This window comes from Atractosteus spatula, chromosome 28 (assembly GCF_055471065.1).
Source record: "Atractosteus spatula isolate fAtrSpa1 chromosome 28, fAtrSpa1.hap1, whole genome shotgun sequence".
In the NCBI taxonomy this organism is placed as follows: Eukaryota; Metazoa; Chordata; class Actinopteri; order Semionotiformes; family Lepisosteidae; genus Atractosteus; species Atractosteus spatula.
In genome coordinates this window covers 3,502,104-3,524,039 of record NC_142733.1, presented here as the reverse complement: position 1 = coordinate 3,524,039, position 21,936 = coordinate 3,502,104, and the positions used below count along the sequence as shown (strand labels likewise).

General features: G+C 52.0%; 2 protein-coding genes across 2 annotated transcripts; both read left to right on the top strand.

Annotated features, from left to right (window-relative positions):
* Nucleotides 1–2,847: 2,847 nt before the first annotated feature.
* Nucleotides 2,848–13,978, top strand: LOC148813763 (inositol-3-phosphate synthase 1-A-like). Its single transcript, XM_088907900.1, has 11 exons — nucleotides 2,848–3,077; nucleotides 4,993–5,115; nucleotides 5,815–5,976; nucleotides 6,552–6,681; nucleotides 7,170–7,363; nucleotides 7,871–8,020; nucleotides 9,495–9,710; nucleotides 10,407–10,571; nucleotides 11,490–11,603; nucleotides 12,029–12,246; nucleotides 13,017–13,978. The coding sequence occupies exons 2-11, from the start codon at nucleotides 5,002–5,004 to the stop codon at nucleotides 13,186–13,188; spliced, it is 1,635 nt and encodes a 544-aa protein (XP_088764026.1). The 5' UTR covers nucleotides 2,848–3,077; nucleotides 4,993–5,001; the 3' UTR covers nucleotides 13,189–13,978.
* Nucleotides 13,979–19,179: 5,201 nt separating this feature from the next.
* On the top strand, nucleotides 19,180–20,730 carry LOC148813762 (uncharacterized). Its single transcript, XM_088907514.1, has one exon. It carries the CDS (start codon nucleotides 19,180–19,182, stop codon nucleotides 20,728–20,730), a length of 1,551 nt encoding a protein of 516 aa, XP_088763640.1.
* The last annotated feature ends 1,206 nt before the right edge of the window (nucleotides 20,731–21,936 follow it).

Here is a 21,936-nt window from a genome sequence, read left to right as displayed (position 1 = left end):
GAAAGCATAACTAATGATCCAAAGGGTCACATGAATCTTTGCAGAAACAGTCCTTTGTGTTGCTTGCACTTCACCAAAGTCATCTGTAAGCCAGAGCTGGTCTAGTTGCTAGTCTGATTGCTGTGAGGGGTTAACCTACGTTGAGATTAACTACTTGGGATGTCTTTGCTTCTAAATTAACTTTTCAGCACTCTTCTGTTTTCACAGTTAAGCACTAAAGAGTCATTTTTCTTACTGACCACCCCTTATAACCTTCGCAGTCGGACTGTTTAGCTTGCATGCGTTTCAGCTCCTTCCTGGGAATTTTCCACCCCAGCTTGGAGTCCTTTTCACAAAGAGCCCCTCCCAGAAAGAAGCAGCCTGGCCTTGACGCGCTGATCTAGCTGGTGAACTGGAACGCGGAGCATGAAACTGATGAGCCCTGCAAGCCGAAGAGCAGGCTGTTCTCCTGTAGTGGCATCATCACTCGGCCCTGCTTGGAGTCAGACAGTCCTGCAGCAGGAGGGCCAGAACTGCGTTTAATTCCATCAGCGAGGAACATTGTGGAATATGCCAAGTCAGGAAAGTCAGCGATCTGCTGCCTGTGGGAGTGCACTCCTGCAAGCCCTCAGCTGCATGCCAGACCCCCAGGGCATGTCCCCTCCTCCTCTCCCACAACTCCGGTTCGATCCTGCAGCCCCACCGAAGTGGAGCAGGTTAATGGGATTTGATCTCGTTAACCCGAAACGGTCTCTGCAGACTGACGTGCAATGAGCAGTGCAGGCAGTAGCCTTGTAAGACACCGTCTCTTCTCAGTCTTGCTCTCTGGGCAGCAGGCCCTGCAGGGGATTTCTGTGGAATTTTCCGTTTTCCAGGACTGGCAGTAGCCCAGCTGCCCTTTGTACAGGGATAGTGGAAAATTTCCGGAAACGGCCAGCGCAAATGTGAGAGCAGAAACATTGGCACTGCTGGTATCTGTTCTGGTTTTTTCCCAACAGGAATGTGCTTTCCTCCACGTGTCTCTGTATCGAGGAGAGGAAGGCCGCCTGCTTATTCCCCCCCAGTTGAGGGATATGCGTTTTGTGCAGAGCCCATCCGCTGGGAATCTGTGGTCTGTGAGAGCTCTCGGGTTTCGTAAAGCACAGGAGTCATTCCTGGCAGATTCCTCAGGCCGGTGAAGAAGCAGGACTGGTGTAAAAGGAGTGCCTGAGGCCAGCAGGACTGGGCGTGTCACGCCGCATTCCTAGAAAGACTCCGAGCCGATCTACTTGTCTGCCTTTCCTTGAATTTGGAGCGGTGCTCTGCTGGGCGTTGCAACAACAGCACTGCTCCTGCTTTGCTTTAGGAAAATTTTTGCCCCACTGCCAGCAAGGTCTGCAATGTCATCCGTCCAACAGAAAAATGTTACAAAATTAATTGTGCAATACAGAATCCTAATTGCTTTGTGCAACAGTACAACACCCAGTAATCCAAGATGCAAATTAAGTTGTAAATTATAACTTGGGTGATAAGTAGCAAGACAGGTCTTGCTTTGTCCTTGATCCTGTATTTGAGGGCAGCAGGGTCCAATGTTTAACATCTCTGATTTTATTTTGCTAAGAAGTTGCATCCCCCTTTTTCTTGATTGTTAATTGAAACAATGTGCACATGCTTGTTGCATATACATCATCCAACGGCTTTAATTGCTTAATTGGAGTAATCATGCTCGGCTTTGATTTAATCTGTGCCCTCGTCACCGAATGGAATCAGAACTGTACAGAGCAGCCCTGTGACCATCCATCTTGAATAAGAGAGAGTGAGCTGGAGCGCTACTCTACATACAGTACAGTATCCTGTACACAAGGGGGGGTTAGAGATCCCAATTAACCTGGAACACGTCTTTGAGGTGTAGGAGAAAACCAGAGCAAGCATGTGACCACGGGGAAGGACACACTGACCCTCCAGGACCAAGACTGGACACCCTGCAGACACACTGACCCCTCTAGGACCAGGACTAGACACCCTGCAGACACACTGACCCTCCAGGACCCTGCAGACACACTGCGGACACACTGACCCCTCCAGGACCAGGACTGGACACCCTGCAGACACACTGACCCCTCCGGGACCAGGACTAGACACACTGACCCCTCCAGGACCAGGACTGGACACCCTGCAGACACACTGACCCCTCCAGGGCCAGGACTGGACACCCTTCAGACACAATGTCGCTCGATCCTCAAAGAATTTACTGAACTACGTGGAACAGAAGTCAAACTGCTGCGTGTTCTCTACCTCTTAATCAGGCGCTAACTGAAAGATGCCAATAGTCTAGAACCTTCTGGTAGGGCTGAACTTCACCCCTCACTGTGCTACGGGCCAGCGTGCTCCCGCCCAGAAGAATTTTATTGTTCATTTAAAGAGACTGTGTTACCCATCTTAAAAATTGCCTAGGTGACAGAAGTGCGACGTTAGGCGCCCTGATACGGATGGACGTGTTCCGTGTTTATTTGCACAACACAGTACATACGCTTTCCGCAAACGGGTCGGCTGCGGACTTAGAAGACGGCAGCACTGTTTTCAACTAGAGGAGTCGATGCAAAGCTTCCAGAGCCTTCAGAAAAGCCGCTTCCGGCTCCCACGAGGAATCTCAGCTCTGTCGCAGGCTGCGGCGCGCTCGTTACGCATGCGCAGCCCCAGCCTGGCTCGGGGGGGGGGGGGCGCAGCGGCTCGGTTTCGTCACCAGTGAAATACCGGTTATCAGTACAACGCGTCCGCCGCGCAGATGCTGCTTCAAGCTCGTGTCAGCGAGCATCACACCACCCCGGGGGGCGGGGCGAAGGGGCCCGGCGGGGCGGGGCCTTTTTCTATAAGTGCCGGGAGTCAGCTGAGACGTCGCAGTCCGACAATTTGAACAAAACGCGCACATCGCTTGGTGTGGTGTGTCTCGCAGCCGGTCTGCAAACTCCGCTTCTCGTCTACGTCTCTCTCGGACAGTCTGCGCTAATCGGCTTCCCAGAGAAACTCATCTCTGCACTCGCTGTCGGAACGAAGACTACAGCATCCGTTTGCATTTTCGGCCTTCCCTTTGTGCGTCTTAATCCCAGACTGTATTAAAGGTAGGCTTTTTCTTTTACTAGTGTCTTCATTTTTCGTTGAAGATGATTTAGCCTAGCCTGTTAGTGCGATGCCCTGTAGATACTGTATTTAAACTGCAGAAAACTGAGGAAATACGAGAAACTACCTCGGAAAAACGCTGCCACTCCACAGACAGTGGAAGCAGTTCTGTAGCCGTGCTGTTCGCACAGGTGTGACCTTGTAGAGACGCGCTCCGTGCTTCGGGCTGTGCTGGTATGCGTGCAGATCAGGGTGTGAGGTGAACTTCCGGGCAAGCTTATAACCTCGCGATTAAACACGTGACGTGTAATAACTCTCCTTAGAAGCAATGCTAACATTACCGGGGTAGGAGAAGAGAATATTTATGTTTACATTTAGGCAAACATTTACCGGTTAGCACGGGTTCTAGATTTGATTAATCAAGTGTTCCTAAAGTAGCCCCCATCACGGCCCGCCTCAGGCTGAAGACGGTGTCATTCAATGGAATGCACTTGCAAAATGAACCGTTCATCCGAGTGGTGGCGTCTGGGAAACTGCTGGACTGTGGCACCTGGTCTGGGCACCAGGTACCAGCCGGCAGGCCCGGGATTCAGAGTTTCCGACTCTTCGTAGTTCCGAGCTCCGGAGAGGGGAAGCAGTCTGCGGTTAGGGACCACCGCTGTCCCCAAATCGAAAGGTCTGCTTCGAAAATCGTGCTCCCCTCCCACCAGGAGTAGCTCAGCTCGGAAAGAGCTTTCTGGAAGACTCGTGCAGTCGGCATGCCGTCACGTGCATTGCGGAACGGAAGTAAACATGGGCGCCCATTGGCCGAGGCGCGGGTGACGTCACCACTGTCCTGCAGGCTTTGTCTGGTGGAAAATAACAGGGCTGCCGCTGTAGTGCCCAATACCCGCAGTCAAGCGATGTTATTCGAAACCAAAGCAAGGACGTTATGATACCAACAGTTTTTATGTGTATTATCACGCCATGATAATGTGAAATGTGTGTATTATGCATTAGCGTGCGGTCAATGTTGGTTAAAGGTTATAAATGACGACACCTTAGGGCGAGTAAAATAGTGTGAACAATACATCTATTGCTCCTTTTCAGGAAGAAAGAAGAGTTCTAAAATGATCCATATGTAAACGCTACCTTGCGTGTTACGTAGGTTGTATTTGCAGGAATCCGTTTAATTTAAACGTGTAAAATGAGGCAACTACTGTAGAATGAACAGACTGCATGTTCTTCATTCATCAAAATTCATACAAAATCAGAGCAGCGAGGCAGGCTTTCTGTCGACACATTACTGGTGTTGGGCTGTAATGCACAGAAACTATTGCTTCGGATCGATCAGTCGTGGAAGCTCGTGGATGTCCGCTTGGTCGCGTTGTCCTCGCGGTTATGCGAGTTCAGGTCATTGAGATTCTCTGCGGGTCTTCGGAGAGGAACTTTCTGGAACGCAAGTTCGGCGTCTGTAGTCCCCCCGTAGGAAAGAAATGCAGCACGGAAAAGTACTGGCTGGTCTGCGCGTTGTGATTGGCGGGGGGGTAAGAAGTACGTCACGGACTTCCGTCCAATGGGATTCCAGTATCTAATCCGAGAAGGACTTGACTGTACATGAGATTAGGAGGTGCGTGTACGCACTGCAGGATTTAACATCTTTTTTTTGTACGCCAGACCAAGATTCAACCTTTGTGCAATGACATTTCTTTGAAGAGGAAAATCACTGCGCTGCTTAACAGTTATTTATTGCTGGGGACGTCTTTTGTCCTTGCTGTCATTTTATGTTCTGCGCAGTTTAAAGCATTTGCTCTTTTACATTTAGTCGTCCAGTCCTCAATGAGGATCTCTCTTGTACACAAAGCCACAGTAAGTGCATGATTGCGTCGGTCAGTACCCATTGGGAAATGCTGGAAGTCTTTTAATTGTGCTTTGCAGGTCTCTACCATGGCCACACAAATCCGAGTGGACAGCTCCAATGTGAAATACACTGAGCGTTACATCGAGGCACAGTACTCCTACCACACCAGCGCCGTCTCTCGGGACAATGGCACATACAAGGTAACGGACCCGAGCTCCTGTGCCCACTCGTGCCTGTAGCTCTGTCATCCTGCAGCTCATAGCTGGCAGCCCACTGAAGGAAAGCTGAGGCTGCTGCTGGAAGAGGTGTTAGTGGGGCCAGTAGGGGGCGCTCACCCTGCAGTCTGTGTGGGTCCTAATGCCCCAGTATAGTGACGGGGACACTACTGTAAAAAGGCGCCGTCCTTCGGATGAGACATGAAACTGAGGTTCTGACTCTCTGTGGTCATTAAAAATCCCAGGGCTTTTTTCGTAAAGGGTAGGATGTTACCCTGGTGTCCTGGTCAAATTTCCCCCTGGCCTTTACCCATCATGGCCTCCTAATAATCCCCATCTCTGAACTGGCTTCATCACTCTGCTCTCCTCCCCACTGAGAGCTGGTGTGTGGGGAGCGGACTGGAGCATCATCCAGGTGGGGCTGCACACTGGTGGGGGTGGAGGGGATCCCCATGACCTGTGAAGCGCTTTGAGTGGAGCGTCCAGAAAAGCTCTTTAAGTGTGAGGAGTTAATAATAATAATATTATTCAGCTCTTTATGTTTAACGCCAGTAGTGGTCCAGTCCAGGACATCTTGCAGTAGTAATGATCTCCTCGACTGGGCAGGCTGGTCCGTACGGCCTCCTCTTGCTGCAGCGCGGCTCCGAGCCGGGCGCTGACCCCCGTGTCTCCCGTCGCCCGCAGGTGACGCCCCGCAGCACGCACTACACCTTCCGCACCGAGAGGAAGCTGCCCAAGCTGGGCGTGATGCTGGTGGGCTGGGGCGGCAACAACGGCACCACGGTGACCGCGGCCGTGCTGGCCAACAGGCTGGGCCTGACCTGGAGGACCAAGACGGGCTGGAAGGTGAGGGGGGGTACAAGGCCGAGGAGCAGGGTCGCCGCCGCCGTTCCAAATAGTGCACCCCTTCAAAAAATCAAATGATTGCTCTCATGAAGCAACTAAAATAGAAAATACACTTGGATGATGTGTGTGCACAGTGCAGCCCTTTTTTCCGGTTGCTAATTGAAACAACTTCTTAGCGAAATAAAATCGGAGGTGTTAACTACTGGACCCTGCCGCCCTCAAATACAGGATCCAGGACCTGGAGCAAGACCCGTCTTGTTAAAGTGTCACTCAAGTTATAATTTACAACTTTTATTTGCATCTTGGATTACTGGGTGTTCTACTGTTGCACAAAGCAATTAGCAATTCTGTATTTTACCTTGTTAATTTGTTCCAGCTGTAACGCAGGCTGGCAATGCAGTGCGGGAGTAGACCAGGATATCGTGTTCATTTCATGGGACACTGGGTCAGAACGGGTACTTGAATACGCCGCCATGGTGTTTGCGGTCCCCTTTGTCTGGGATGCTTCATCTTTGCACCTAAACCGGGAGCAGAATCTGACTGTGTTGCTGCCTTTCTCTCTTCCCCCCCTTTAGAAAGCCAATTACTTCGGCTCCTTGCTCCAGGCCTCCACTGTGTGTCTGGGAACCGGGCCCGAGGGCGATGTCTTCGTACCCTTCCATGACCTGCTGCCCATGGTGCACCCCAACGACATCGTCTTCGACGGTAGGTGGGGAGTGGGTGTTCCTGTCTGATGCTTTTGCACCCACCTCCGTACGGCAGAGAGAAACGCTCCCAGGTGTCGGTGCTGCAGGTGAAAACGCCACAGGCAGCGCTCTCGCCCGAGGGCGAGACTCCTGAGCACCCCTCTTCCTGTCTCTGCTAATGCTTGTTGCGTGTGTGAAAATAAGCGTTTATTTGCTGCACACCAGAGGCTGAATTGATCATCAGAATACAGTGAATAGTGTAATTAAAGAAGCAATAACTGTACTTGGTATTGCATTATTTCCTACATTTTGTACATTCAGCTATTTCTTATGCAACTTCTGTTGAATTGGTTAACTTGCAGTTCTGTAACGCATGGTGTTTCTTTGTGCATGCTCTGTATTTATTATACGATTCTCTGTATACAGCCATTAATAAAACATTTTACTGGACTGGAAAAATAGTAAGTTCTAAGTGTCTAACTGGCCCGTGTGCCTCCTGGTCTGCAGGATGGGACATCTCCTCACTGGATCTGGCCAGGGCTATGGAGCGTGCCCAGGTCCTGGACTGGTCCCTGCAGGAGCAACTGCGCCCCCACATGGCCAAACTGAAGCCCCGTCCCTCCATCTACATCCCCGAGTTTATCGCAGCCAATCAGGGGGAGAGAGCTGACAATGTCCTTGGGGGGAGCATGGAGGAGCAGGTAGGGGGACAGACTGATATCTGGGCTGTCGGAGCAGGGCGCCGCCCTGCTGGACCAGGGGAGCCCTTCACTCTGCTTCTGGCCAGCCTTCATGTAGACACAGCTGTGACATAGAGCACCGTTCTGCATGAGATCAGTGTAGGGCAGCAGCAGTACTTTGGGGGGGGGGGGGTAAATACTCCTAAATCAAGGAGGTATCCCTCTCTTAAGTGAGGGCTTCCACAATTGTTGAGTGGGAGCTCCAGACGGTTAAAATTTGATGTCACCCTGTTTTGTTTTGTTTTTAACTTCACCTGTGAATCAATTCTGTATATAAATAATTTTTAAGAAAATATTTTAAGCAAATTTGTCAGGGGAGGGGGGAAAAAAATAGAACCGTTTGTGATCTAGCACTGAGCATTCATATCTGGTCAAGTCCCAATCTTCTCCCATGATGCTCTGAGGAGGCCTGCTTTTCTCAGCTCTTGAAGGACTGGGCTGAAGGCCGCCTGCCTCTCTGTGTTGCAGATGGAGCAAATCCGAAAGGATATCCGGGACTTCAGGCAGCAGAGCGGAGTGGACAAGGTGATCGTGCTGTGGACGGCCAACACCGAGCGCTTCTGCGACATCGTCCCTGGTGTGAACGACACCGCGCAGAACCTGCTCAAAACCATCCAGGTGAGAGAGGGCAGCTGGCATGGCCTGGGCTTGCTTCGCAAGGACTGTAGCCTGAGCTTGTGCGGGGGGCGTGTTGACTAACCTCCGGCCCCAGCTGGAGTGTGGTCTGTTGTGGTTTGCCCATGAAGTTGCTGTCATGTCCCTGTCCCTTGCTGCTGGCTCCCATAATTCCTCACCTTCAGACGTGACTGGGGTGTAGACCCTGCCATGACCTCAGCCTGACCTTGTTCTTGTCCGGTCTGTTTTTCCATTTCCTTCCTTTGGGTTGACGTGCTGCCCAGTGGCTTGAGCTGCTGTGCTGGTCTGGTCACCACAGCTGCTCCTGGGTGCTGTTCTCATGGCCCCCAGGTGGTGGCAGACCTGTAGGACTGGATTCTCAAGGGCTCGGTCTGTTTTGCAAGAGCTGGGGGGGTGGTTGCAGACTACAGTTCACATCGGTTTTGTTGTGACCTGTTTGCCAGTAACCTGAGGGCAGAAAACCTGCTAGTAACTGGTAGTCCATCTACCAAGTAACAGTGGTGTCCATGTGTTGTAAAATACTGTTTCAGGTGTGTGTCAGACCCCAGGGGTTTTACTGTGAGAGAACTCAGACTTGAGAGAGTTAAAGAAGCAGTCCTGTGTTTTCTCAACTGAAACAGGCATATTTTGTCACCATGTAGAAAGCAGGGCTCTGGTTGGGATGGATGGCGGGATATACAGAGCAGCTACAGCTACTGGACCAGCAGGAAAATGGGAGTACGATCACTTGTATATAAATAATTAATTCAGGTGGGGAGCTGCGTCAGCATGCGTAGGCTGCAAAGGAACAAGTAATAGGTTTATTCCCTGCTGAAAAGAGAAGAGAGAAAAGGTAGCTCACACCTGAAGAAGGCTCCACAGCCGAAACATTGTTTTCTTTCTTTGCATTTCAGCATGGAATAAACCTATTACTATAAATAATAATTACTTTATTTTATGTGGAGCTTCTAAATATAGTTTAAAGCACTTAACAGGAAAGAGTTTTAAAAAAGTCACAGAGGGGTTTAGGATGCAGTAGAAGATACGAAGGGGCAGAGACGGATATCAATTAAATAAAAGCCTCAGTATCGTATTTTGCACAATATAGAACTGGTGCCTAGCTCAAGCTGCTCAGTATCCTGCTGGATAAGATCAGAACACTTTATTGGCCATATACAATTTCTTGCATTAGGAATTTGTCTTTTCGCAGACCGCAGCTTGCTCTCCATGAGACAGACACACAGACAGGGAGAGAAGCGGGGGGTCAGAGTGCAGGGTCAGCCATTGTACAGCGCCCCTGGAGCAGCTGGGGTTAAGGGCCTTGCTCAGGGGCCCAACGGAGTAGGATTCCTCTGCTGGCTATGGGATTTGAACCAGCAACCTTCAAGCCACAGGTGCAGATCCTGAGCCACAGAGCCACCACACCCCTGTTGTCTGTCCTGTACCCTGTGCTCAGTCCGGTCCTGCTGTTCTCCAGGCAGGAGGCGAGGTGTCCCCTTCCACCCTCTTTGCGGTGGCCAGTATCCTGGAGGGCTGCGCCTACATCAACGGCTCCCCACAGAACACCTTCGTCCCCGGGGCCGTGGAGCTGGCCGTGCAGAGAGGGGTCTTCATCGCCGGCGACGACTTCAAGTCCGGCCAGACCAAGCTCAAGTCCGTGCTGGTGGACTTCCTGGTTGGCGCCGGCATCAAGGTGAGCCTGGGTGACCTTGCTAGGGCTGGTCCTCTCCCTTTGCCCTGGGTCCATCCCTCCTTCCCTGCATTTTCTGATCACATCATCCAAGTCAGGGTCGTGGAGGAGCCGGAGCCTGTCCCAGCAAGCAATGGGCACAAGACCGAGTACACCCTGGATGGGACGCAAGTTCCTCACAGGACACACACACACACACACACACACACACACACACACGAGGGCCAGTTAACCTACTGGGATGTCTTTGGACTCTGGGAGGAAACCAGAGCAGCCAGAGGTAACCCATGCGAACACAGGGAGGAACATGCAAGCTCCCCCCCCCCCCCCCCCCACCAGCAGCTCTGCTTTAGAGCCCTCTTGAGCCCAGGGGCCCAGCACTACAGGGCAGCAATGCCAACCACTGTACCACCATGCTGCCCTTGCCTCCAAGTCGGCATTCGTTCTTTCTTTTCCATTGGAGGGATTTGGAGAAAAAGTGGTGTCTGAACCACGTATGATGTATAATTTGAGGTGAGATTTCCTTCCGTCAACCACTGAGCCTTGTTTCTAAGGACAGGATCATATTGGCACCCAATAAGCACCCGAGCTGAACCGTACCTCCAGAGACGGTGCTCCCTTTCACGCTGCAGAAACCAGGCAGAGGCGGTCATGGCCGACGGAGTGAGGCAGCCCGAGGGCTGTGTGTGTGTTTTGCAGCCCAGCTCCATCGTGAGCTACAACCACCTGGGGAACAACGACGGCCTGAACCTGTCGGCACCGCAGCAGTTCCGCTCCAAGGAGATCTCCAAGAGCAACGTGGTGGACGACGTGGTGCAGTCGAACCGCATGCTGTACCCCGAGGGGGAGAAGCCGGACCACTGTGTGAGTGCCGGGCCGGGGGTGGTGCCCAGGCGTGCAGTGCAGGGGCAGGCTGAGAGCAGGGCTGCTCAGTGCAGGGGGGTGAAGTCCAGGGCTGGGGGCTGTGTACTGAGGCTGAATGAGCCAGAGTGCAGGCGGGCAGCGTGGGGGTGCAGGAGGATTTGAGCCCCGAGGCTGCAGCCATTGCCAGCTCTTTACCTCAGTTGTCATGGCGATGCATGCTTGCAATGCACTTTGGGAAGCGAACGTATCGGGGCCTGATCTGAAAGGCCTTGGGAAGGGTTTAGAATTGTTCTGTTAAATCATCAGCACTAGGGGGTGTCCGAGTCTCGCGAGCACACCCTGCCCCAGCAGGAGGAGACCATGCTGGAGCTCCTGCGTGAGTGTGCACTGAACTTCCGCAGCGCTCGTGCAGAAATGAGTTACCAGCCAGCAGAACAGGTGGTATAAAAAAAGAAAAACGAGCTTGTGTTACTGATAGCATAGCAGGGCTGATTCTCTGCGATTGAGAGACATTCCCCAGACGAGTGTCGAAGGTTTTATTCCTGACGAGCAGAAGCCACAGCTTTGATAGGATTTTGCCTAAAGGCTTTTGCAGAGCTTCTGGATCGGTGTCTGGGCAGGACTGACCTCGAACAGTGTTGCTTGGTCAGGCCAAATTCTGCCTTCTCCCTGGGGCAGGCGCAGGCAGCAGAGAAGGGAGTGATGGGGTTGCGATGGGTGCAGGTGGCCGGGTTTTTTGGGGGGAAATTTACATCCGAAGGCGTAGAAAAACGGGAGGTTTGTGTTTTTGCACGAGACCCAGATGGATGAGGTTCTTGGAGCACTGAACTGCTACTACCAAATGGGAACCTCTTATTGGTTCAAATTTCTGGGAGTAAAGGGGGGCGCTCTGACAAGTCTCTGGATGTTCCCCCGCAGGTGGTGATCAAGTATGTGCCCTATGTGGGCGACAGCAAGCGGGCCATGGACGAGTACACCTCCGAGATCATGCTGGGGGGCACCAACACCATCGTCATCCACAACACCTGCGAGGTGAGCACCTGACTAGAATCTCAGTGGGAAGAGGGGGAGCCCCGTCTCACGTTGAGCTGGAGAGAGCGATTTATAAAACATTTTCTATTGTAAGCGAATCCATTAAGTGGCTCGTTAGCACTCTAGAAACTCAAGACTTTATCAGATTCGCTGTAGGGGATTAACCCAAAGGAAGACCCCCAGTCAATCCCAGTGTTCCAAGTAATGCTGCTATCGACCTGGGTGGTCTTACCTTGCTTAAGAAATAAACTGATTTGGAGATTTGAACTTCCAGCCTCACTAGCTTTTTACTTGGCTGCTTGCTGGCGGGGGGGAGGGGGGTGGGAAAGCTTCCTCTCGGGTCTCCCAGAGGTGCCGAATCAGTAAATGAGCTCTGAGCAGCAGGGAGAGCTGATGGGCACCGTGTGTCATCTGTTTTGGTGCAGGACTCCCTGCTGGCCAGCCCCATCATCCTGGATTTGGTGATCCTGACGGAGCTGTGTCAGCGCATCACATTCCGCACGGAGGACAGCCCCGACTTCCAGACCTTCCACAGCGTGCTCTCGCTGCTCAGCTACCTGTGCAAGGCACCCCTCGTCCCACAGGGGGCGCCGGTGGTCAACGCCCTCTTCAGGCAGCGCGCCTGCATTGAGAACATCATGAGGTTAGTGCGGTTTCCCCTGCCCACATCAACCCATTGCTCTGTGGTCCACAGCTCCAGTCTCTAGGGCCTCAGTGTCTCCAGGTTTATTTTCCAGTGCTGCTCTTAATGACCCAAGTGAGATCATTATTAGCTTAAAACTTCACCCGGTGGTGGTTTTTCTCAAATTAGAAAACCTGATGGATTCTGGCACTTCAGCACTGGAGTTATAGCCAGCATTATAATAGACTCCTTATGTTATTGAATTAATGATTGCTTGCATAATTAGTGGGAAATGGTTTGCCTACCTCTGCTGTGCTAAATACAAGGTGATTATCATGGAGGTACCCAGGTGTACCAGAAAAGGAATGTGTTGGGCTTCCTGCGTCTCTCAATAATTTTATATACAGTATCACCTTTTAAAAGTGGTGTCTCAAAGCACTTTGCAGTAAGAAGTAAAATTTAAAAAGCATGAATTACACAAGGGTTTGAAATACAGTAGGAAAGCAAAGGGGCAGACACAGAACCAGTTAACTAAAGCCCTTCTAAAGAACAAGGTTTTGAGTCTTGATTTGAATGAGGTTGGGCAAGGCAATGCCGATATCCTTAGAGCAGTAGACAGCCCCATCAGCCATACAGTGTACAGTGTACAGATGGAAGCCCAGGATGAGAGGAGTGGAATAGGACGATGGCAAGTGCTGTGGTTCCAAGCCATGGACTGTAGTGCCTTCTAGGTGAGAATGTTGATTTCAAAAATCCTCAAACTTTTGTCCCCCCCCCCCCCACCCCCACAGAGCCTGCCTCGGGCTCCCCCCACAGAATCACATGCAGCTTGAGCACAAGACGCGCAGCGGCTGTCTGCCCCAGGAGTGCAACAGCATCACCGTTCCCACGGCAGCCGTCAAGAAGGCCGCCGCCCTTGACAACGGGTACCACGCGCCACTGCTGCAGAACGGCTTCCACTAGAGCTGGCAGTGGGGTAAGCGGCGCCCGGCTCTGGCCTGGGCACAGGGCTCTCCTGTTTGCGGACATTTGCCTGAGAAAATAAAAATTATCCGTTTGTTGTTGTTTTTTTTTGTTAAGTTTGCTGTAGCTGTTCTGTTTGGTAGTGTTGTTTGCTTTGTAAAGGCGGGACGTCCCAGAGACCAGACCCCAGGATTGGTCTTTTTTTTTTTAAGGATAGTCGCAGGAGCGCACTGTCACGTTTTTTTCTTACTTTTTTTGTTGTTGGGACTTCTTGTTGTATAAAAAGGCGGAACCTTGAGAATCCTCTGGAGGATTTTTTTTAAGTGTTTGAAAGTTATTTTTAAAACTGTTAGAATTCCAGCTGTATTTTGTCAATGAACAGTTTTAAAGCAATGGGGTGCCGTGTGAAGGCGGAAGATGAGCTCGGTGCGTTTTGTTTCCATTCTTCAATAAGGACTAAATCAAATTTGGCCATCTTGCACCCCTGCCATTTTTCCTCCGAACATCTGTAAAGTTTCTGTAAGAGGTGCTAGAGTTCTAGGTATTGCTGCCAGTACCTCCAATTTGCTTTTCTAATTTAAAAAAGAGGAGGAAAAAACACCACGTCTAACTGCCCCCCTGAAGGGGTTTGTTCTTGTGATGAACTGCTTGTCTCAGAAGTGAAAGGAGTGAGATGACCTCATTGTCCAGCCTCCCGGGAGAGAGGCTGTGTGCGTGTGTGTGAATGGACCGTTATTTCCTATTGGGAAGCTGAGAGAGAAGAAGCTGAAATAAATATCTAAATTGTTCATGCGATGGTCTTTAGTGTATACTTTCATCTTAATCCTCCATAAAAACCTCAACAGGAGTGGGACTGAGTGTGTTGCTCTGGGGGAAAGTGTGATAGCCAAGACTACCTCTTCGATGGATGATGCAGCTCTCCAATCCAGCAGGTTTTAATAAGCAAAAGAGCAGTGCATGTGGTTACACTGGACCAGTACTGAGCTAATTAGGCCAATTTAAGCCTTCCCTTCCCCCCCAAGTTGTCAGTTCTAAGCAACTATGCACCTAGGTGTGCAGGCAATAAAGGAGAGAGACCCCTAGTTCTAACAGTGACTACTCCGCCTTTCCCCCTTTCCAGCTTGATAGTAGAGCACCCAGCCCAGTCATGTGGCTGTGGGGTTTCTAAGTGTATTGGAAGCTGGAGCAACAGAGCCCCAATGGTGGTCACCAAGAACAAAAGTGGCACATTATTCCGTAATGTGAGCAAGAAGGCCAAGCATTCTACTAGCCAGCAGCCATATCACTCTGCTACTCACCACTGGCAGCCCACGGAAGCTCAGCAGGCCTTGTCAGTACGTGGATGGGAGAGTCCTGGGAAAAACTAAGGTTGCTGCTGGAAGAGGTGTGAGTGGGGCCAGCAGGGGGCGCTCACCCTGCAGTCCATGTGGGTCCTAATGCCCCAGTATAGGATGGGGACGCTGTACTGTAAAACAGCGGCATCCTTCAGATGAGATGCAAAACTGAGGTCCTGACTCTCTGTGGTCATTAAAAATCCCAGGGCGTTTGTCAAAAAGAGTAGGGGTATTACCCCGGTGTCCTGGCCAAATTTCTCCCTGGCCTTTACCAATCATGGCCTCCTAGCAATCCCTATCTCTGAACTGGCCCACACTCTGTTCTCCTCCCCCGATTTGCTGGTGTGTGGTGAGCGTTCTGGCACACTATGGCTGCCATCGCATCATCCAGGTGGGGCTGCACATTGGTGGTGGTGGAGGGGATCCCCATTACCTGTAAAGCACTTTGAGTGGCGTGTCCAGAACAGCGCTATAGAAGTGTAAGCAATTACTATTATTATTATTATTTGCTGTACATTATTACGAACATGCCCATTTCAATGGCTGTTAATGAATTATGCTAAGAATGGAACTGTTAAAACTCAAGAAGAAGAGAAAATCCCACAGTTCTGCTGCATGTGTGTGTGTGTGAACAAATGAATAAGTAAACGATATTATATCCCCTTACCTCTCCTCCCCATGGCGCTTGACATCGCTGGTAATGGTGATCTGTCACTGAAGCCTGAGTGTGACACTGGGCGTTAGGCCACCGGTACAGGAGTGATTGATTAGTCTCAGTGGGGAAAGGGGACACTGTACAGAAAAAAAAACAGCTTTAGAACACTCGACATCAGCAGCTGGCTTTCAAAGAAAAAAATATTTCGTATGCTTTTCCCACTGACCCGTCGGTCTGCAGCTCTAGTTAAATTACAGGTCACTGCTGGGTTGGTGTTCCCAAAGCAAGTTCACATTACTGCAAATGCACACAAGCAAAAGGGTCTCAGGAGTCTTCCCTCCACACGCCATTGAGCGGCAGCATCTGTCACAGGCATATAGACAGCCCACACACTGCTGGGCTCACTCACACATGCACACGCACGCACACACGCAGCAGGTGCCCGCCTCCAGCTCCTGGCATTTATCTCCCTGTGCGGTCCGCCTGCGCCGCCCTCTCCCTCCCCTGTGGGCACGCATCACACATGCAGCGGAGGAGGTGGGAGTGGGAACAGATCGCAGAGACTGCTACACAGGTCACACAGACTGCAGAACAGTAGCAGGGCGTCTGGCCACACACAGGACTGCTCACCTCACTGCCGAGGAAGGCCCCAGTGCCATCGAGCGTGCCAGGCCTTGTGCCCATCTGAATGTGGGAAGAAAACACTGGTTTCATTCCTTCCAGGACAGTTAAAAGGGACAAGTCAGGGGGGGCGGGGGGAGAGAGAAAAGGACGGATAGCTGTATTTGGAGTTCCTGCCTTTGCCTGAGCCCATGCAGCTGGATTCCTGGGAATTCAGAAACATCTGGCCGCCGGACCCATCTCTCCACAGGTGAGCATGCCTAACTCTTGTCTGGTACCTCCGCCAGTGGTGTCCACCTCAGCCCTGGCTCACTAACAGTTCAATCTTGTCTGCTACAGCCTTGTAGCAGTGCGCACAGCCTTGTTTCTGACCGCTAACGCAAAGTGTCCGTGTGCCACCCTCTCTCTCTCGCTGTAGTTTAAAAGACACTGAACCATAACAAAACACTAAGATCCACACACTGTGCACTCGATATCCGCACTGGGATAGCGGTCTGTCACTGATTTGTGCGATTATAACTCCACTGCTGGCTGAAAGAACAAGATCTGCCAGCCTTCCTGCAGCTGCAACCTTACTGGTCAGGGAGCAAGATGAGATTCGGGGGGGGTTTCCATGTTTCTGAATAGACTAGTATCATTACAGTTCACTGGGCAGTACTAAAATAGAGTAAAACACTGCCAGATCGTACTGTTCATCTGTTCTGCAAACAGAAAGCTTTTGCCAAGGGAGAAGTAAAAATACAACATGTTAGCTCCCTTTGTTGTCACTCCTCATATTTTAGCATATCATATCTTTCTAAGTGCCTCTATCTGTAAATTCTCCTTTTACAGTATGAGGGTAAAAAATGGATGAGGCGGGTAACCCCAGACTAAGGTAACCAACAAGAAATAGAAAACACACCAAAATATTACTGGAATGTGCAGGAAACTGACGGTGGTGCCCTTGAGGATTAAAAACAGGCCAGAACAGGACACGTTCCTGCAGAGGAATGCCGAGATGAGAAACAGACCTGAGAGACGTCAATCCTCTTTGACCTCCGACCCCAGCGCTGCTGCATGACCTTGAGCCGGGGGGGCGGGCTGGTTTGGAGGTGAGTGACAGGATCGCCCCGAGCCTGCAAGGCACCGGTTCAAGGGCACACGAGACTCGCCCTTCAAGCCTCAGAGAAAGAAGACCAGGGTTTATTAGGGCCAGCAGCCATATCACCCTGCAGCTCCCAGCTGGCAGCCCACTGAAGCTAAGCAGGTGTGAGCCTGGCCAGTACCTGGAGAAGAGACTCCTGGGAAAGCTAAGTCTGCTGCTGGAAGAGGTGTTAGTGGGGCCAGCAGGAGGCACTCACCCTGTGGTCCATGTGGGTTCGAATGCCCCAGTATAGGGACGGGGACACAGGCGCCGTCCTTCGGATGAGACGTAAAACTGCGGTCCTGACTCTCTGTGGTCATTAAAAATCCCAGGGCGTTTCTCGAAAAGAGTAGGGGGTGTTACCCCGGTGTCCGGGACAATTTTCCCATTGGCCCTTACCAATCATGGCCTCCTAATAATCCCCCCTCTATGAACTGGCTTCATTACTCTGCTCTCCTCCCCACTGTGGTGAGCGTACTGGTGCACTATGGCTGCCGTCGCATCATCCAGATGGGGCTGCACACTGGGGGTGATGGAGGGGATCCCCATTACCTGTAAAGCACTTTGAGTGGAGTGTCCAGAAAAGCGCTATATAAGTGTAAGCAATTATTATTATTAGGCATGGCCCACCCGCCGGCTGGCTGTGTATTTTCCACACTGCGAGCACAGTTCTCGATCTCACTGAAACACAGTCACTTTCATCAAACAGTATTTTTTGGATTAGTAGCAGGTGTTATGAAAGGAAGGGGGCTGGCGATGCAAGTGCTATTTGGAAAAAAAAAAATGCATCCTCCAGGTACAGTCATCCTGTGACCCAAAAACTGGCCTACGAGCTTCATGGCCACAACGGCTCATCATCACTATCGCGTAAGAAACAGAAACTCAGATTTGCAGACTGCCTCTCAAGACAGGATCCCAATTTTCTTAGGAAGCAATTAAGAGCACAACAAAAGAACTGGAACCTCATCACAGAACTTCCTGTTCTAAGAATCGGAGATTATGTGCAAAGATAATCCCCAGGCTGTGATGTATCTGGCTTCCTCTTTGCAATAATGATGAGGCTCTGATGGAGGGCAGATCTGATAGCACAGGTGCTCCAGGTAACCTGACAGCTCCTCGCCACACACACACACAGCCGCTTGGCTCGCTGTCACAGACTAGCATTGAGCTGAGGGACGGAGGCTGGGGCTGTAGCACAGATCGGGAACTAAGGGCCCTTCAGAACACTCATGGCTAAGCTCCGTGGTTCCAGCGAAAGCGCTGTGCTCTTTTTGCAGCACAGTGGCAGGGTTTTCACAGGAGGGAAGACACTTAAAGACGTTGGACTTGGTCGGCTAAAGTTCAAATCCCATCATGGGATCTGAGCAAGACTAATTACTCTAAGAAAGCAGAGTTTTAGGGATTTCCAGGGGGGGTGTCTCTGGCTACAGCAATATCCTTGCGGGGGGAATGTGCCATCATCCCAGCTGACTGAACCAAGAAAGCACATCCCGTGACTGTGCCATGAGACCACGCTGTACCAGCCCGTCTCCCCCTCCCTACTCCCCGCTGTTCAGCTCTTTCATCCCAGCTGGGGTCCTCTCAGAAAATGAGAGCTTCAAAGTGCCCTCCTTCTGGCTAGAAAAGCCAGACTCTCCCATCCGAACTGTCTTTCTACTCGGCCCGACATTTGAATCAGTCAGAAGTCAGAGATGCGCCTGTTCCCACCACACCACCCCCCCCCAGCTCACGATACGAATGTGACGTTTTGACACACATAAGATTCTGATCAGTTTGTCTCAGAGTCTAATACAAAATCAAACAGATTTTGTATTAGACAAACAAAAAAAAAGAAGAGTTTCTACCCTCCTGCTGGCATCACCTCTGAGCACAAAGAGATCCAGATGTGTTGAGCCAGCATCTGGTTTCAACTTCATCGCCCTTACCTTATCCTTTGTCATTTCAGCATGAATGGTCTGTGTACCAGGGTGGAAATACCGTTGTTTTAAAAAAAGTGTTGCGTTGCTCTCTATCTCTTCAATGACACCTTATAAATATCATTTCAGTGTTGGCCTGGCAACAGGAGCTGCAGTGGATTCTGGGCAGCGACCCAAGAACTGAAGACTCTGCAGCTGTAAGGAGCTGAGAGGAGAGGGGGGGGGGGGGTGTCACTGGCGGTCCCCCCTAAGAGGGAAGAGCTCCCTATCTCCACGACACAGACTTGGCCCCAGGTCCTGAGCGGGGAGGCTGGTGAGAGGGGATTCGGAGACCCCCAAAAAATGGGCGAGCCATGGGAATACTTCACCGACGGAAGCCCCCTCATCAAGGCGGCCCACCTGGGCAAGATCCGGCTGGTGCGCCTCCTGTTGGAAGGCGGGGCCCAGGTCAACGAACGCAACCAGAAAGGGGAAACGCCGCTACTGGCGGCTTGCAAAACCAGGCAGGGGGACCAGCCGGTCACCAGCAAGCTGAAGCTCCTGAGCTACCTGCTGGACCACCAAGCCGACCCCAACGGCCAGGACAGGACGGGGCGCACCGCCCTGATGTACGCCTGCAGGGAGAAGGCGGGGCCGGAGGTGGCAGCGCTCCTGCTCGACCGCGGAGCCGACCCCAGCATGGAGGACTACGCGGGCGCCTCGGCGCTGGTCTACGCCGTCAACGCCAAGGAGAAGGCCACCCTGCAGGTGCTGCTGGACGCCTGCAGGGAGAGGGGCCGGGACATCATCATCATCTCCAAAGACCTCACCGCTCCGGGCCACGCTGTCACCAAGAGGTACCTGAACGTGCCGCCCTCCCCGGCCGACGAGGGACACTCCTCTCCGGATTCCTGCACGTCTCCCTCGGAGATCGAGCTCAAGACGGGCTCCCCCAGCTCCGAAGCGGAGGGAGGGAACATCTTCGACTTCCGGGGGACCAGCAAAAGAGGGGCGCCAGCCCTGCTGCGAGAGAACGCGTTCGCTCGGCCCAAACTGGACAGCTGTGCGGGCAAGAACTGCCAGCACCACCGCCTGCGATCGGAGCCCTGGCTGGAGATTCACAACCTGACACACCTGCAGGACGCATACGAGGAGAGCCTGAGGGGTGGAGGATGGGCGCAGGAGGAGGAGGAAACGGAGCAGGGGCAGCTGGAAACTGAACTACGGGTCCTGGCTGTGTCGAGAAGACCCTCCTGCTCCAAGAGCACGGATTCCGCACAGGTCTCCTCCTCCGAAACCGCCCAGGCCCGAACCCCAGCCCCCGAGACGAGCAAGTCGCCCAGGAGATCCTCCATCGAGAAGCTGCCCACATCCACCAAATCCAGGGTGCTGGGCCACAGGAACACGCTGACCACTGCTCCGGACCGACCCCTCCTGCAGCTGCCCCACCTGGCCCCAGACCCCTGCTCTTCCGATTTGCACCTTCAGCCCGGTAACAACGTGGACCCCACCCCAGTGGGAACCCAGGGCAGCAGGCAGGCGCCAGGCAGAAAGGGCCAGCTCTCGTCCGCACCCAGCCGGAGGTCCTTCTCCATCGAGTCCACTGAGGGCTCCCAGGGCGTCTTCGCTGGTGACGTAACAGGGAAAAGACAGCTCCCCGAGAGGCGGCCACAAGAGGGCGCCATGCCGTCCGGCTCCCAGGCGCGATCAAGCTTCCTCCCACCACTCGCTTCGGGTCCCTCCCCGACACCTGCCGGGCTCGGACCTCCTGCTCCCACGGAGAAGCCTCCCTGGCGCTCGCTCTGCGGCTCCAAGTTTGCGACCGGCCAGGAGAAAAGGGTACAGCGTCGACACTCTGTCCAACTGGAGCAGATGAAGCATCCGGGCAGCTACGAGGAGATCCTGCTACTGTGAGGAGAGAGAGAGATGCACACGAGGTCACGGAGCCTCTGTGTGAACCCTGCATTCCTGCCTCTTCCGAACTCGGCTCTTACCACCTCCCTTCACTCCAGCAATTCCAGACCTCATCCGCGACACACCTCTGTCCAGCTGCCGATGAACCAGGTTCTCCTTGCAAGACGGAAGCTGGCCAGGAAGACAGTTCTTGAAGTGTGGTGCTTGGTGTGCCTTTATTTCATATTCTTCTCCCTTGGATATGCTTCTTCCCAGTTCCAGTGGATTTCTCCTAAATCCACACGCCACAGGAGGCACTTCCTTACACAAAGTGGTGTGCGTTGTAGAAGCCGAAGTCTTGGCTTGGTTCAAGAAACGGCTAGATGAGTTCTTTGGATCTGTTAGCTTCTGCCCTACCAAATAGTATGACATGGCAAATAGCTTCCTCTTGTTCATATGTTTCTCATGCTCTTACCTTTCCCCAGTTGTATGTGCTCATGCATCAACAGGACACTTTCAGACCAACAAGTCTGCTCAAGAACCAACACAATCCTTCGCACAGCTGTAGGCAGATGGATTGCTCCAGCAACGCAGCAGGGCTTTGACTAAATCCGTGACTAAGCCTGACCACTGAACATTCCAGAACCTGAGAGGGCTCAGGATTCAGGCACACAGGATAGAATGTAAACATGCAACTATCCTCACGTTAGCATCCACACCAAACACCACCAACACTGAGCTAAAAAGTATCGGGTCTTGTTTGCGTTGAAAAGAAACCCAGTACAGAGCCATTCCTACATTTGGCACATGCTTTAAAGAACGGACAGGTCAGGGTGTTTACATAAACACAGTAAACAATCATTTCCCAGCAGTCCTTGTTCCAGTCTGATATTTCTACACTGACATTAAGGCCAGGATTTTCCATCATTGCATCATTCTTCATCATTCCACCCAGCCTTGACTTGAGACCTGAGTACGTTATGAAAGGATTAGGCTTAATTCTGGAATGTGAGCAATGACCTAAGGCGACCTCAAGTCTTCTCTTACACAAGTTTTAAGCACGACAGCTATGTTAAAGGGCGATACTGGCCTAACAGAGATTTTATCAGAGTGAAGTTTTTTCCTCAGGGCGTGAAGCTGCGGCTGCTTTGCGTTTGCTGACCCTCGAGCAGCTGCAGTACATCTCAGGACTTCTTGTTCTGCTGACGGACGCTCACCTCGGGCTGC